This window comes from Salvelinus sp. IW2-2015, linkage group LG31 (genome assembly GCF_002910315.2).
Source record: "Salvelinus sp. IW2-2015 linkage group LG31, ASM291031v2, whole genome shotgun sequence".
Lineage (NCBI taxonomy): Eukaryota > Metazoa > Chordata > Actinopteri > Salmoniformes > Salmonidae > Salvelinus > Salvelinus sp. IW2-2015.
Window position 1 is genome coordinate 5,908,256 of NC_036870.1, and position 16,941 is coordinate 5,925,196.

The 16,941-nt window shown below is 41.8% G+C and overlaps 1 protein-coding gene and 1 pseudogene across 1 annotated transcript; one reads left to right on the forward strand and one right to left on the reverse strand.

The window, feature by feature from the left end:
* The first annotated feature begins 275 nt into the window (after window positions 1-275).
* On the forward strand, window positions 276-5,741 carry LOC111955741 (rRNA-processing protein UTP23 homolog; annotated as a pseudogene).
* Window positions 5,368-16,706, reverse strand: LOC111955740 (double-strand-break repair protein rad21 homolog A). The gene is made up of 14 exons (XM_023976046.3): window positions 16,470-16,706; window positions 14,874-15,059; window positions 13,357-13,486; window positions 12,953-13,052; window positions 12,661-12,767; window positions 12,123-12,335; window positions 11,733-11,852; window positions 9,756-9,884; window positions 9,275-9,498; window positions 8,828-8,975; window positions 8,393-8,538; window positions 7,995-8,162; window positions 7,609-7,692; window positions 5,368-6,850 (listed from the first exon to the last, which is right to left on the reverse strand). Exons 2-14 carry the CDS (start codon window positions 15,015-15,017, stop codon window positions 6,659-6,661), a joined length of 1,905 nt encoding a protein of 634 aa, XP_023831814.1. The 5' UTR covers window positions 15,018-15,059; window positions 16,470-16,706; the 3' UTR covers window positions 5,368-6,658.
* Between the last annotated feature and the right edge of the window lie 235 nt (window positions 16,707-16,941).

Genomic DNA, 16,941 nt, shown 5'->3' on the forward strand with positions numbered 1-16,941 from the left:
TACTTTAATCTGGTTTCATCCAAATATCATCCAATTTCATGAAAAACATGATTTTCACTGTTCATGACCTTTAAAGGTTTTGACTAGATGGAAAAGCCTACAGCTACAGACGAGATCTACAGTTTAACTACCGCTAGACTTAATGTTTTGAAGCCAGAGGACGAGTCTGAGTCTTGTGCATCTTTCTAGTACTTCGACTTTTCGGCCTAAAAATCACTGACGTCATGATTTGACCTCGTTTTTTTTCGAGTTCCCAGTTGTCTTGAAAGCACCAAGTAGCCCAACTACTTCCCACACAATTGCGGGACCTCAGTCCTTGAGAAGCGGGAGAAAGACACTGGCGCGTTTGAGTGGTAAGGCGAAAGTAGCCGACTGTAGACGAAAGTCGACGACTAAAGTCGGGGAGGGAGCCTACATATGCACCGACAGTAAGTCGGACAACTTCATTTGTTTTGTTTTAGTACAGTCCACATGTAGCTTGTTTTTGGTCACAGGTCCAGGAATGGCTGAAGAATTGCAATATTTACCTGGAGTTAACCCTGTAGATAGCACTACTGGGCGATCTAAAAAGTCAGAGTTAATCGATCAATAATATAATAATACTTTTAGCAAAAAATAACATTTTCAATTTACAATCTGTAAAAAGAATGAGAATAAAAAGGTTCAGAAATTTTGTGAAACATCACAGCTGAAAAATATATGGCAAATAGAAATCCAATATGGATGGTGTTAACAGGTGAAGGTTGGGACTAATAACAACTAATAACAACAAGATAACTCATATAAAACATGCTGTGCCGTAAAACGTATATAGGTTAAGAACTTTTTTGAAAGAGCACTGTTTGAAAGATATAGCAAATAGAAATCAAACCGGAGGGACAGCATACATGTATGGGAGAGGTTGAGGGTAGAGGTGTCACGTTCCTGACCTGTTTTCCTTTGTTTTGTATTTATTTTAGTTGGTCAGGGCGTGAGTTGGGTGGGTTGTCTATGGTTGATTTTCTATGTTGGGATTTTGTGTTCGGCCTGGTATGATTCTCAATCAGAGACAGCTGTCAATCGTTGTCCCTGATTGAGAATCATACTTAGGCAGCCAGGGTTTCACTTGTGTTTTGTGGGTGTTTGTTCCTGTGGAGGTTTTGTTGCCACACAGGACGGTTTCGGTTTTGTCACGTTGGTTGTTTTTGTATTTTGAAGTGTTTTGTTGACTTTCATTAAAAGWATGAACACTAACCACTCTGCGTTTTGGTCCACACCTTCTGTCAGCGAGGACAGCCGTAACAAGAGGAATAACAAGAGTTAAAAACAAACAAAATAAAACTATTGTAAAATAGACTGTGTTCATAAAATGTATATAGCATGTATAAGCTGGAAATATAGGCCTAAGCATTGTTGTTCACTAGTTTACTCCAATTGGGGGGGTGGTAGGGTAATAAAGGAACTGTATATATATTTTTAAAGATGTGTATGTATGTATATATATTATACTATATTATTATATTATTATATTTGCAAAAAAATATATGGGGGATTGGAAGTGATGCAGACAATTACATTGATGGAAGCTACAATCTATCTGCAACATTAAAGCTAGGGGTGTTTTCTGTTAAGAGAATGTGTTTCTTGTTAAAAGGCTGAACAGCACTAAAGGGAGTAAGCAAAGGCACTATGTGTATTCCTGGGATTAAGTGTATTTATTGGTATAATTCTATAATGGACTATAGTTATCTGTACTTAATCCTATAATGGCCTGTAGTAATATTATAATACGATAATGACATATAGCAATCTTATAATTGCCTATAGTAATCTGTACTTATTATTTTCTGGAAATAATGTATAGGCGCGCCACCAATATAATTGATCCAAGGAACTAGAGGGGAGGTGAAACTCCGCCTAGAGGAAAGAACTTAGATTTGGAAACAATGGTGGAGTAAAGCCAAGGGGATATGGTTATTAGCATAAAGTGGAGGGACTATGAAACTTGTATAAGCATGAAACTGTATAAAGAGACTGAGTCGGCAGTTGGTCCATGGGCCAGCTCGGCTTGTTACTTTTTATAAAGTATATTTGAATTCACAAGTTCCAGTATCTGAGAAATATGATTGAGCGAACATTTCCACGACAAAGCTGGTCTACCCCCTAAATTTAACAAAGAAAAAAGAAATAAAGAATATAATATAAAAAGTCGGACAACTTCTGCAGTTTCTACGAAATGCGACAATGGCAGACATGGCATTCGCCTTTGTTATTGCCGACGAAGTGGATGCTAACTAAATTCCACTTCTCCTACACAAGTGGTTCCCAAACTTTTTATAGTCCCGTAAACCTTYAAACATTCAASCTCCAGCTGCGTACCCCCTCTAGCACCAGGGTCAGCGTACTCTCAAATGTTGTTTTTTTGCCATCATTGTAAGCATACGATAAATTTATTAAACATACGAATGAGTGAGTTTTTGTCACAACCCGGCTCGTGGGAAGTGACAAAGAGCTTTTATAGGTCCAGTGCACAAATAATAATATATTAATAATCAATAATTTTGCTCTTTATTTAACTATCTTACATATAAAACCTTACTTGTTCATCGAAAATTGTGAATAACTCACCACAGGTTAATGAGAAGGGTGTGCTTGAAAAGATGCACATAACTCTGCAATGTTGGATGAGAGAGTCTCAGTCTTAAATCATTATCCACACACAGTCTGTACCTGTATTTTGTTTTCATGCTAGTGAGGGCCGAGAATCCACTCTCACATAGGAACGTGATTTGAAAAGGCATCAATGTCTTAACAGCTCGATTTGCCAAGGCACGATACTTTGAGCGTAGTCCAATCCAGAAATCTGACAGTGGCTCGGAAAAGTACCTACGTAATTGCGCACCCAACTCACTCAGGTGCTTCGCTATATCACATTTGACCTTGTCCATAAACTTCAGTTCATTTGCACACAAAAAATCATACAATGATGGAAAGACCTGTGTGTTGTCCTTGTTAATGCAGACAGAGAAGAGCTCCAACTTCTTAATCATAGCCTCAATTTTGTCCCGCACATTGAATATAGTTGCGGAGAGTCCCTGTAATCCTAGATTCAGATCATTCAGGAGAGAAAAAAACATCACCCAGATAGGCCAGTTGTGTGAGAAACTCGTCATCATGCAAGCGGTCAGACAAGTGAAAATGATGGTCAGTAAAGAAAACTTTAAACTCGTCTCTCAATTCAAAAAAATGTGTCAATATTTTGCCCCTTGATAACCAGCACACTTCTTTATGTTGTAAAAGTGTTACATGGTCGCTGCCCATATCATTGCATAGTGCAGGAAATACACGAGAGTTCAGGGGCCTTGCTTTAACAAAGATAACCATTTTCACTGTAGTTTCCAAAACGTCTTTCAAGCTGTCAGGCATTCCCTTGGCAGCAAGAGCCTCTCGGTGGATGCTACAGTATACCCAAGTGGGTGGATGCTGCAGTATACCAAAGTGGCGTCGGGAGCAACTGCTTGCACGCGTTACCACTCCACTATGTCTCAATGACTGTTTTTTTTACTATTCAGTTTAAATATGTGTTTTTATGTCATACAGTTGTGCGCTGAAGGAACTTGAATCAATGAAGGACCTCTATGGTGMCAAACTCATCCTGCAGCGGTATCAGGTTAGGAACTGCAAGCATTTCAAGAACCCCGTCTCTGTGTCAGTGTCTGCTCTCCATGCTGGAAGGGACTAATCCTCACCACTACTTTGTTGCCACACAGGTATGTGTTATATCGTATCTTTATGTACCTGGGTCAATCAATGATCGAGTTTCCCTGCTTAGATGTTGCATGCATCAACCAATGGTTGCRTGCTACCTCAATTGACTGTGCAGKTGGGCACCAGATTGCTATAACACGGGTTGTGTTCCTCTGCTCAGATGTTGCTGACACATGTCAGATCTTAGAACCCTGGATAGGTATCAGCTAACCACATCATATGCTATAGCAATCTGGTGCCCAATGGCACAATTGATGACGTGGCAAGCAAMCATTGKTTGATGCATGCAACATCTGAGCAGGGGATCGTGGCCATGTGGTTAGYTGCTACGTGAAATACCTATCCAGGCTTTGTGAGRCCTGGTATGTGTCAGCAACGCTTGAGCAGAGGAACACGGCCAATGTGCTAGACCAGGGTTCCCCAACTTGCGGGCTGAATTTGCCCCCCCGGGTGGTTTTATTTGGCCTCCCAAGTTTTGAGCAAATCATTTAGATGTTTCATTGTYGGACRTAAGACTAAACACCAAGTCATTTTAATTTTGAAAATCTGTTCCAACGCATAATAGACTCATGTAAGCAAGGATTGAAGTTATTGTTTTAGTCAAATATTCTATGTTTGGGCTTTTTGTGGTCAATTTGCAGTCTATAAATKATTCGTAATCATGTTCCACCCCCCGACCAACCGCTCAACAAAAGAAATCGCCCCGCCGCTGAATCTAGTTGATGATSCTTGTGCTAGACACTTGTCTCGTCAGCATCAACAACCAAGTGCCCCCTATCTAGCTGCATGCATCCCGTTTATACCAGATGCATTGATTCACCTCTTCCTTTCTGATGTTTACATTTCAGGACCAAGAGGTGACATTAGGCCTGAAGAAGATCCCGGGCGTGCCACTCCTGTATATCATCCTCAACACCATAGTGTTGGACAAGCCCAGCCTATGCTCTGTGAACCATGTGTAGGCTGTGGCTCTGAGAGAGATGGTCACCCCAGCCCAGCAGCAGAGCATCAACAGCCTGAAGGAGGTGCAGGGGATTGGGCAGGATGGAGAGCGCCAGGGCAAGAAGCGTAAGAGGAAAATCTCCAACCCCAACCCACTCAGCTGCCTGAAGAAGAAAGAACAGCCACAGACACAGCTGACTGAGGGCAAAAAGAAGAAACGGAGCCGGCAAAGAAAACGTTGCAAGCCAGAGGGAGGGGAGGGTCCATCCCTAAAACCAACCCCAAACCCCTAGTGGTAGGAAGAGACTTATGTTTTGAGGGCAGGATAGAACCAATATTTCCCCCCCCCCACCATTCCCAAAGGTTGAACTGTACATCTTTTTATATACATAGATAATGACCGTTTATATCTTTACTAAACCAATTTGCTCCTCTGTATTTGCCAGTTTAAAGGTATCCCAATTCAATGTCTGGAGAGCATATTTTGAAGCACACAGCCATGATGTCAGCATGCTTCTAAAAATGTATCCTTAAAACAGTTCAATCTTGTTTTTTGAACACCATTATGAGTTGAACATCAGACGGTATTGATCTAAGTCATTATAGTAAGTCCATAGCCATTATTCCCAATTCACTGGCTCAATGAACCAGCTATGAAAAGGATTCATTGACATGAACTGTTGAAACAGTRTTCATTTTATTAGAAAAGTAACAAGTTGTTGGGCCTCAGGACTACAGGCATGGCATCATGATACACATCAGCAACAGTATCTACAAGAGGTGTCATTTTGGGTTTTATACAAAAAGGAGAATGTAAGTTTACCGGCGCAGAGTTTAAAAGGGATGAGCTGAAACATTACATGATATACAATTTCAGGAGTTTGTAAAGGATGGTCAGAATTATTATAAATTGTGCTCTGCAGCTATGAACCATATCGTATTCAAGCTATCGAAGAATGACTGTCACAGCACATAAGTGAATTAAGACTTGCCATGATGTTTCCCAGTAGTTATCATTGCATCAAAACTGTCTTTTAGATTATTAATACCAAGTTTCTCTATATGCCAGAGATTACTTAACATTCAGCTGCATCAAAGAGTTGATGAATGAAACGTAATTTCCGGACACCCACAGTTGACTTGAAATTTAGAGATTTTGTTAAATAGCTTAAAATATCTGATGTGAAAAATGTAGCCTCAACTAAGTCTCATTCTGGCCAAACCATTAACATAGATAATTGACACAGTATGTGACTTAAAAGGGAATTATTCAAGTAATACCATAAAAATGCAATTCAAGASCAAAATATATTTGAAACTGGAGCAGGCAAAGAGGGTTCAGTTTCAAATATATTCTATTTTAACCTTTAATTAGGCAAGTACGTTAAGAACAAATTCTTCTTTACAATGACGGCCTACYCTGGGCCAATTGTGGGACTCCCAATCGCAGCCGGATGTGATACAGCCTGGATTCGAACCAGGGACTGTAGTGATGCCACTCGGAAGCCCATTCTCAAATCCCACAACAATGGAGACCTAAATGTCTGCCGATATAAAAACAATAAATTACAGTCAGGGACTGTAAATGCAGAATTAACAAACTCATTGGAATGCTTGAAGCTACTAAAATACTATTGGTCTTCAAAATAAGATTGCTGGTGGATGCAATTCAGTTGAGTGTTTCAGAAACTTGCTCAATACTACAGGCTCCTTTTGGCTAAAGGGTATAAAACATAACTATTTTTTAAATGGGAGAGAAATAGAACCTTGGAATGCAACATGATTGGATCATCACTCACATTCTAGCAAAATACACAGAATTACAATAATCCCACCAATCATGACATTCAGAGACTTCATCCCCACACTTGACCTTTAAAAAACATTCTTATCTCAAGAAAGACAAAAGCACATAGGTAAGAGAGAAGAAAAAAAAACAGTTTGAGTAAAAGCAGCCAGTGTTGAGTCTCTAGATGAGGTGGAAGCGGGCTCCAGGGGTGGCGATGATGTCGCTGTATGGCTCGGTCTGGTTGAGCTCCACCGCCTGCTGCTTTTTCAGAACCAGGAAACTGTAGAACTTGGCGGCGGCCTGCTTCTTGTTGTTGTTCCTGCACAAATCCAGCAGGCTAATTTGCTGGGCTCCTGTCTTGGCCATCACCCTCTGAAGGGAGGGAGAGAACTGTTAGGTCACAGCTAACATGCTGACCACACCGGTAGCGTGCGCGAGCGTTGCAAAAATAAATTGACACATGTTTTTCAATCATTGCACCCACACTGCTCACGGGCGTCTGCGTTGCCAGGCGCTAAAATGGAAGTTGATTCTATTTGTGACACAGTAAGCGCTGTAAATCCTGCCTCCCATCTCCTCATTGGTTTTTAGAAGCATATACCCACGTGGGTGATTGAAAGATGAACTGAGGTCAGTTGTATTAATGCACCTTATGAAAGTTAGCTGCCAATCGCCATATAAAGTCCAAAGAAGAAAAAGAAGCCTGGAAGGAGGAGAGATGACTAGAAACTATTAATTTGACCGTTTTATGTGTGGATTAATTGTCGGAGTAGAGGACCTTGTGCATTTCAGGTAAAATAACAACTCAATGTTTATATCCCAGGACAATTTTTTTTAAAGTCAGAACAAAGTAGCTAGCAACTGCAAGCTAGCTAGCTAAATTGCCATAAATGTATAATGCTTTTCGACCTGTTCCCAAATTAATATAATTGGTTCAGAGTTTGTTTTGATATTTCAACATGCGTGTTGTGATCGCGTTTGGTGTGGRGRGACAAAATCAATTTGCGCACGATGGCGTCCGGTTTGGGCATGGCGTAAGACCCGGTTCTGGTTAGTAATGTAGGGGTTGTTCACTTGGTGGGTCACAACGTTTAGTCAAGTTCTCTTGTAAAAGCTCTCCTATGACATACCTGCAGGCCGTGGAGCATCTGCTGGGTTCTCTTGTTCCACCTCCTCTCCTCTCGGTCCTGGTCACCGGCCTGACCCTCCTCATCCTGTCATTGAACACACATAACATTAACTCTACATACATACTACACATTAGCCAATGTACAAGCAACACAAGACCGGTAATAGGCCTACATATTTAGCTTCCAAAGGAACATAAGACAGAATAGATCAGTGGTCACCAGCCATGGTCCCAAGAAAGCCCGTTTCCAGGCTATTCCTCCAGCCCTATACTAACGCACGTAATCCCATCAGCTGTTTAGTGCTTGGAACACGAGCTTGCACAYCCTGTAGCTCTCCAGGACCCAGGTTGGCGGTGACCTCTAGAAAATCTTYGTGTCTATCTCACCTCCTCGTCTGAGCCATCCTCTCCGTCCTTCTTGTCCTTCTTCTCCTCTATCAGGTCGAGCTCGGGGAACTGGCTGAGGTTGGTGCTGTCCTCGGGGGGCAGCGACACTGTCATTTCCAACTGCTGGGACACGCCTGAATGGTTGGTGGCCTGTTCCAGAGTACCCATCTGGATGGAGAGAGGAAGCATGTTTAAGTGAGTGATTGAGTAAGGAGGTTGAGTATGGGCAAAAAGGTAAAAGCAGGTCAAACTTCTACTATCAAAAAACACTAATGAGATCTCAGTGCATACAATATCAAACCCCAAAAAGCCTTGTATGCTTGACAAACTGTCTTTAAAGTTTCCCTAGCCATGGTTAAACAGGGCCTGAGCGAAGAGAGGAGCAACGAGGCATTTACGGGCAAGCCTGGCTCTGTGTCCTGTGCCTTGCGTTTCTGGCCGTGCGTGGAGGAGGGTGGGGGCATGACTGACTCGTCCAGGGTGGTCCTGCTGCCCTCCATGGCTGAYGCCTGCAGCACACTGGGCTCCTCCAGGATGGTCTGGTCTGGAGCACATACAATTACACACAGAAAGAACATTAAAAACTATACCAAACAAGGGCAATTGAGTACAAGTACATGACTGTTATGGATGAGGTGCTTGTGTCAGATTGGGCGTCGGTCTCTACCCAAGTGTACAACTTTGAATTTATCCATGTGTCTACTTTGAATAGTAGCCTATATCTTGATATTATATCCACGCTGAGAGTTGGCCCTCTAGCCTAGAATGGCATCCAATGTAGAGGATTGAACTGTTGCCATTCAGTAGTGCGTTAACTGAATGGAGTATCTCACCGATGATGTCCCTCTGCATGGCYTCCTCTCTGGGCACCTCAGGGTTCTCCAAGTCCTTTAGGAACTCATCCAGGCTGTCTGCCTCACCTCCCTTCCTTCTCTTCCTCATTTCGTCTGGCACCAGGGGGGTCAGGGTGCGGGTGAACATCTAYAGAAAGGGACAGAGAGTGAGAGGGGGAGAGAGGATAGAGTCAGTGCTGAAAAAATGAAGAGGCTAGGTAGCAACAACATGCACAAGCCCCTAAAAGTAGTGTAGTGGCTACATTGGCCTCAAACTAATTGTTGTGAATAGAAACATATCTAGAAAAGCTCTAATGAAAGAGGTTCAGGAACTAACATGCACACATCTGGGGGAAAACAGAAAGCCATTGCCAGGTGCTGGATTGAGAACAATAACACAGTAAACAGCCCTTGTTTGTCTAACTACCAGACAAGTTGCTGGGTTACCTTGAGAAGCCTGCTGTTCCAGAGGGGCTGTGCTGGCAGGGAGAAGAGCTTCTCCACGCCTCCCGTCTCTTTCCACATCATCAGCTTCTTGGTGGGCGGCGCAAGGTCCAGTGTGGTGACGATGTCGGAGTAATCGCTGAGCTGGGCACGGATGGTCTTGCTGTCCAGCTCCTTCAGGTTGTCCACAATTAGCTTCCTCTTCCTCTTGGCTTTGGTTTCCTTCACTGTGAGTTGTAAAGAGAAAGAGAACTTGTAAGTGAATAGTGGCAGAAGTCGGATCCAGGGTGGAAGGGATGCCTTGAAAGACAAGCAGACCTCAAAGTGTTGAAGATTTCTTGAGTGCTGCTAAACTGAAAGAGCAGTGGTGCTACTAATTKAATATGTTATGGCACAGGCCTATCTGATGTAGTGACAGACATAAYAGTACGGGTTTGTTATAATATAACATGAATATCAATATTTATTGAGGTTGTGGGCRGACCTGTGATGTCGATGGGCTCCAGGGCGAAGGCCTCCTCCTCGTTGTGTACCAGCGTGGTCTGCTCTGTCTGGTCCTGCATGGCGGGCAGGGGCTCCGCTGGGCCTGAGCCTGGGCTGTCTGGACCTCCCGCTGCACACGCACACACAGTGTACAAAACATAAGAAACGTAGATGAAGGGGAGGAGACTGTTTTTATGAGTGAGTTCATGTTTAAAGTTTTACTCAGCACTGTCAACACTTTCTAGTCAACACTTATAAGCCATAAAAAAAGCCACATTCTGCCTACAACCAGCACTGCAGCGGTAATGAATGCGTAGGAAAGTGTATTGATAGGCTTGTGTTATTATTAGCGGAGTGGGTCTTTTTTATATGTACACTACCGTTCAAAAGTTGAGTCACTCAGAAATGTCCTTGTTTTTGAAAGAAAAGCAAAAAAAATGTGTCCATTAAAATAACATAAAATTGATCAGAAATACAGTGTAGACATTGTTAATGTTGTAAATGACTATTGTAGCTGGAAACGGCAGATAAAAAAAAATGAATGGAATATGTACGTAGGCGTACAGAGGCCCATTATCAGCAACCATCACTCCTGTGTTCCAATGGCACGTTGTGTTAGCTTATCATTTTAAAAGGCTAATTGATCATTAGAAAACCCTTTTGCAATTATGTTAGCACAGCTGAAAACTGTTGTTCTGATTAAAGAAGCAATAAAACTGGCCTTCTTTGGACTAGTTGAGTATCTGGAGCATCAGCATTTGTGGGTTCGATTACAGGCTCAAAATGGYCAGAAACAAAGACCTTTCTTCTGAAACTCGTCAGTCTATTCTTGTTCTGAGAAATGAAGGCTAAAGAAGACCAGTTTTATTGCTTCTTACGCCTATGTAGATATTCCATTTAAAAAATCAGCTGTTTCCAGCTACAGTAGTCATTTACAACAATAACAATATCTACACTGTATTTGTCAACAATTTGATGCCATTTTTTGTCCATTTAAAATAACTTTTCTTTCAAAAACATGGAAATTTCTAAGTGACCCCAAACTTTTGAACAGTTGTATGTATGTATGTATGTATGTATATACACACACACACACATATATACATATGCACACAAATATATATATATACATACACACACACATATATGAACATTTCACTTTCTCATATGAGTAACATCATCAATTTGTGCATGAGGCAGAAATAATGTGGTGCAACTCGAGTTTTGCCATCAGCTGGAAGACGGTGTCCCTTTTCGGTCAGTGTCAGTGGAGGAAAGAGTGGAGGGACGCTGAGAGGCGGACCCKGTCTGCTCCCCTCTCCCTCCGCCGAGACAGACCATCTGATGCAGGCTCCATCAGCCCAGTAAAATAAAAAAGCTAATTATAAAAAATGTATGCACACTCAGCTGTGCATCACAAGTAATACAACAACTGATCATATAGCCTACCTCAAATGTTGAATTAAAAAATATATTCTGAGAAGAACAAAGCATTGGCAAGACAAACAAAGACAATATGCAATGACATTTTGGGCCTATAGCCTACTGCGCAAACCTCATTACTACAGTACTGTTTTTAATAGGTTAATGTTGCATAGGCTCACGTTTTTTTAAGTCATGTTAAAACAAATCTGAACAGTAGATCTCAGCTTGCATTTTGACACAGAAAGTTATCTTGACTCAAAAAAGGTTGGTGACCTTTTTGTACCATCTAAATAATCGCTGTGAAATATATTTTCCATAACCACAAAATGTTTTTAGCTGTTTKAAGCTGGTGTAYGAAACTTAAGTACAGAAAGCATAGAAATAGCGCACATAGAATATATCCACCACTTCTTAGACTTGCTTTCAATGAGAAMGACAGCTATAACACACATGTCTATGTCCATTTGATTTGGTCGCCCAAAACGTTACATATTGCAGCTTGAAAATTTAAAGTCACTTTTGGGAACAGCAAATGGTAAGTGTTGCAACTCACGTGAGAGGGCATCAAAGTCGTCTTCGTCATCGTGGTCCTGCAGTCTCAKCACGCTCTCGGTGATGACGGGAGGGTCGTCGAAAATGCCACCCCCATCCTCGTTACTGAGGAGCTTGTCAACTAGAGACAGACAGGAGTGGCAATGCTCAGCAGGAGTTWAAACCTTAGCAAACTGGGTTTTTACACCAGATACATTCATTAATGTAAACAATTAATTGGCCACATTAGTCATGGACAAGGCAAGGGCTGTGTCCCAATTACATCTCCTTCCTCCCACACCTGTGCACACTTCAGGAGGAAGGAGATATTATTGGGACACACGAGACAAGRAAAGAAAAGCTTTTAACATAGTTTTGACATATCACAACCCAGGATATCCTTCCTTCTTACCCAGCATGCCTCCCTCGCTCTCAGCCATGGGGTCCTCTCCGAAGTCATCTTTGTACTGGTCGTCGTATTCCAGGTGGTTGGAGTTGTCTGGGATCTGGGCAACAGAGGTCTCTGGGTCTAGGAGYAGGTTAGAGGCTGACGCCCCGTGGATGATGTCCACCTCGAAGGCACTCTCCTCACGCATCATCTCCCGGTCGTCCATTCCAAAGTCAGCTGAAGGGGGAGAACATTAAGTATGTTAGAATGCATTTTTGCAAGTGTACAAACACCGGTAATGAGTGGCGGTGTTTGTCGCACTAGGAAGGGAGGAGCTTGGAATGGGATGAGAGAGGCTGGAGTATGGGTGCATTTCAAGCATCTGCCTGGATATGAAACCAAGGTAAAAACATGGTAGACCACTACCAAGCATTTGSTATCACCTATCCAGATCAGTGCAGATGAGGTGAAGGAGATGAAGAAAGGAAGCCACTACAGACTATTGAGATGCAGCCATGGTTTGAGGTGGTGAAAGGATTGGACTAGGAGGCCTGCTATGTACCGAAGTCATTCTCCTGCAGCAGGTTGTGGTTGCCCACCTCCTCCCTCATGGTGATCTCTTCCACTCGACTCTGGTTCAATGTGAACTGCTTGGTGACGTCGATGTCGCTGCAAAGACAACATAAATCACTAACACTGAACGAAGGAACATCTAATGTACTTGATACAAGCAAATCAATACTCGTCAGAGCATACAGAACATATACATCAATGGAGACACTTGTCGATGCTACATGAAAAATMTCAAACAACACATTTCAACTTGTTGGGCTCTGATGACATGCATGGCTCACTCTAGATCTGGTAGTGGCTGGTCGAAGTCGTGGAACTCTTCTGGCATGGTAATGGTGTTGTAGGCAGCTTCTCTGTTCTCCTCTGGCAGATCCACCACACCTGAGAGGGCAGGGATGGAGGCAGGGGTCAGGCTAGCACAGACCCACATAATACACAGCCATAACATCTTCCTACAATGTCAGTACAGTCTAGCAGCCCAGTGTGCCTCTTACAAGTTTCATATTGGGACTCTTTCAGGAGCCCCCAATTTCAGTTCATTCAACAGTATATGAAAATGCCAAAAAATCAACAGCAAAATTAAGATTTAAATKAAATGGAGGTTGAGCCAAACTGTAACTCAGTCTTGAATATAAAAAAACGAAGAATATGTTGGACAAGTCCAGCCACCTAGACAATACATTACCTGGTCTGAAGGCCATCTTGATCTTGATGAACGCCTCATTACAGTCAGCCAACAAGTACTTGGCTTTCCTGTTGTAGATCCTCACMACCCCAAGGAGCAGATGACCTGACGTACGCAGGGCCATTTTCACCTGGACAATTAAAGAATAAGCAAGAACACTGTTCAGAAATACACACCATTTTTTACRAGCCTGCTGCTGCCTACCACCGCTCAGTCAGACTGCTCTATCAAATCATAGACTTAATTATGATMTAATAACACACAGAAATACRAGCCTTAGGCCATTAATATGGTCAAAGCCGGAAACTATCATTTCGAAAACAAAACGTTTATTCTTTCAGTGAAATACAGAACCGTTCCGTATTTTATCTAACGGGGGGAATCCATAAGTCTAAATATTGCGGTTACATTGCACAACCTTCAATGTTATGTCATAATTATGTAAAATTCTGGCAAATTAGTTCGCAACGAGCCAGGCGGCCCAAACTGTTGCATATTCCCTGACTCTGCGTGCAATGAACGCAAGAGAAGTGACACAATTTCCCTAGTTTAATWTTGCCTGCTAACATGAATTTCTTTTAACTAAATATGCAGGTTAAAAAAAATATACTTCTGTCTATTGATTTTAAGAAAGGCATTGATGTTTATGGTTAGGTACATTCCTGCAACGATTGTGCTTTTTTCCCGCAAATGCGCTTTTGTTAAAACATCCCCCGTTTGGCAACGTTGGCTGTCTTTGTTAAGAAGAAATGGTCTTCACACAGTTCGCAACGAGCCAGGCGGCCCAAACTGCTGCATATACCCTGACTCTGTTGCACAGAACGCAGGAGAAGTGACACAATTTCCCTAGTTAAAATAAATTCATGTTAGCAGGCAATATTAACTAAATATGCAGGTTTAAAAAAATATACTTGTATATCGATTTTAAGAAAGGCGTTGATGTTTATGGTTAGGTACACATTGGTGCAACGACAGTGCTTTTTTCGCGAATGCGATTGTTAAATCACCCGTTCGGCGAAGTAGGCTGTGATTCAATGATAAATTAACAGGCACCGCATCGATTATATGCAACGCAGGACAAGCTAGATAAACTAGTAATATCATCAACCATGTGTAGTTAACTAGTGATTATGTTAAGATTGTTTTTTTATAAGATACGTTTAATGCTAGCTAGCACCTTACCYTGGCTCCTTGCTGCACTCTCATAACAGGTAGTCAGCCTGCCACACAGTCTCCTCGTGGAGTGCAATGTAATCGGCCATGATCGGTGTCCAAAAATGCMGATTACCGATTGTTATGAAAACGTTAAAATCAGCCATAATTAAATTGTCCATTCCGATTAATCAGTCGACCTCTAGTCTTGACCCACAGCCAGTGAGTTGAAAATTGACCCTCTTCTACTGGTTTACACAACACTAGTCTGTCAAAGTACCCTCACGGCAGCATTACTTTAATGGAGACTAGACGCATGATTGAAACACATAATAGAAGCCCTGTATCAATGATCGCTTGTTTACCTTGGGGCAGATGATGCTCTCCACACTGCTCTCCAGGTTGCATTCAAACACATGAGCCTTGGTGAGCTTCTTATCCCAGTGGGCCGCTAGCCAGATCTTGGCCAGCGGCCCACGTTTGCTGAGGACAAAGTGAGCATAAAACATTGTCCCAGCACCTTCTCACCTAAGGGTGAGGGGGGGACCAACCTGCAGGGACAAAGGTTAGAAAAAACATCCAATCACAAGAAGTGATACACCTTGATGGTCATATTGAAYAAGTTAAGATTGGACTTTGAGAAATACATTTGATTTATTTACACTTTGCATTACTCCATTTGACTGTGTTATCAGTCCTCTCGGCTGGCCGACCAAAAAAACTCTCACACTACATTGCATGAAGAAAGTGCGTTGTGGATAAATGCTAATAAAATGAACAAATAACAATGATTGAATACTAAGAAATGAAATGTAGWAATTAAGTCATTTTGTGATTTGTTTACTTAACCGAAGAATGTGCCGCTATATCGGTCAAGCTAACTAGTTAGCGACTGAGGCCCAATATGAGCGCTGTCCTGATCTTGACTCTCGGTACCGTTTGTTTTATTGAGGAACTCATGATGCACCTGTTTATATATCCCAAATAGGTGCCCCACTGGCGCCATCTCTGGGTTGGCATTATGCCTATTATCTTAACATCGTCCTTTTCATATAGAATTAGCTTGAGSACTTCATACCATTTTAATACCACAGTGAACATAATTGTCCATCTCTTAGGGGACATAGTCCCCATACCGCAGGGCGGTCTTATGTTAGCCCTTGTCCTAGTGTCGAACTGATAGCATATTGTTTTTATGTGTATGTGAATAACTCACGTCGGAGAGTTTGGTAAAGTTCAAGCATAATCCTTTACTCTGGAATAACATGTTACAGGTCACAATATCCTAACCAGACACTCATAATGTACCTGTTTATATATTCTAAATAGGTGCCCAACTAGCGCCATCTATGGGTTGGCATTATGCCCATTATCTTAACACCGTCCATGTGCAGGGGGGCGTAGGTTGGCACAGAGCTGGTTTTCGTAAATTGAACCACATACTGTATTTAAACACATCGGAACATTTATTAACAATGGACAACTAGCTCAGTTGTCAAAAATGATACATAGAAAACTCGATGACCTACTTAAATTAGTTAGGAAGCCAATMGTTTGAATTGTAAAGAAAAAGAAAAGATCCGGGACCTCGGCGCGAACCCAACTAGCTAACGGTAGCCAGCTATCTTGAGGTTTTGCAGGAGACGCCACAGTGATCCGAATTCATTTCGATACATATTKGTACAATATAGCGTTCCAGTTTAATAAACCAATGTGAAGGTACTGTACCTAAATACCCACAGTATAACAGGTAGGTAGTTAGCATAATATGCTAACTAATGTTACCGAYCAGTGACACTGTGTGCAACGTACAGTAATCAACAACCTCCTGTCATTTCCAAAACAGAGCGCGTATTCTGATATGTTTTTGTTGGTTCGTGTCTACAAAATCGGAATCTAACACGCAAAAAAATTGCTTCATTCCAGTATATGAAAGTATATTTAAAATGTAAACAACTCACCAATTACGCTCCAATTGTAGTTTTTTTTTGGCGGCCGTAGTTTACTTTTTTCCACTCCTCCTCCCACTAAAAACAAACATAATGGCGCTGACTTTTTAGTTTCTTCCGCCCGCCCAAAGATTATTTTCAAATCCACAGGATGTTTACAAGACCGTCAGCGGTTTCTACTAGTTACCGCCACGAAGTCAAAATTGTATATCTGGTAGAAATGTATGAAAACAAAAATGAGYTTTTAGGTTTTAATATATGGTTAGGTTTAAAATCACATTTTAATYAGATATATTTTTGAAATAGGCGGGGTTTATGACTTTGTGGCTGTGGTTACTAGTGACGACTCAAGTAAGCGGGTGGGGTCAGGGAACAGCGAATTTTATTTTTTATAACTTAACCAAGATCAAACAAACCTTTTTTTATTTTTTTTATATTTTTTTTATTAACAACAAATCAATACAGAAAGTACATAAAGGAACAC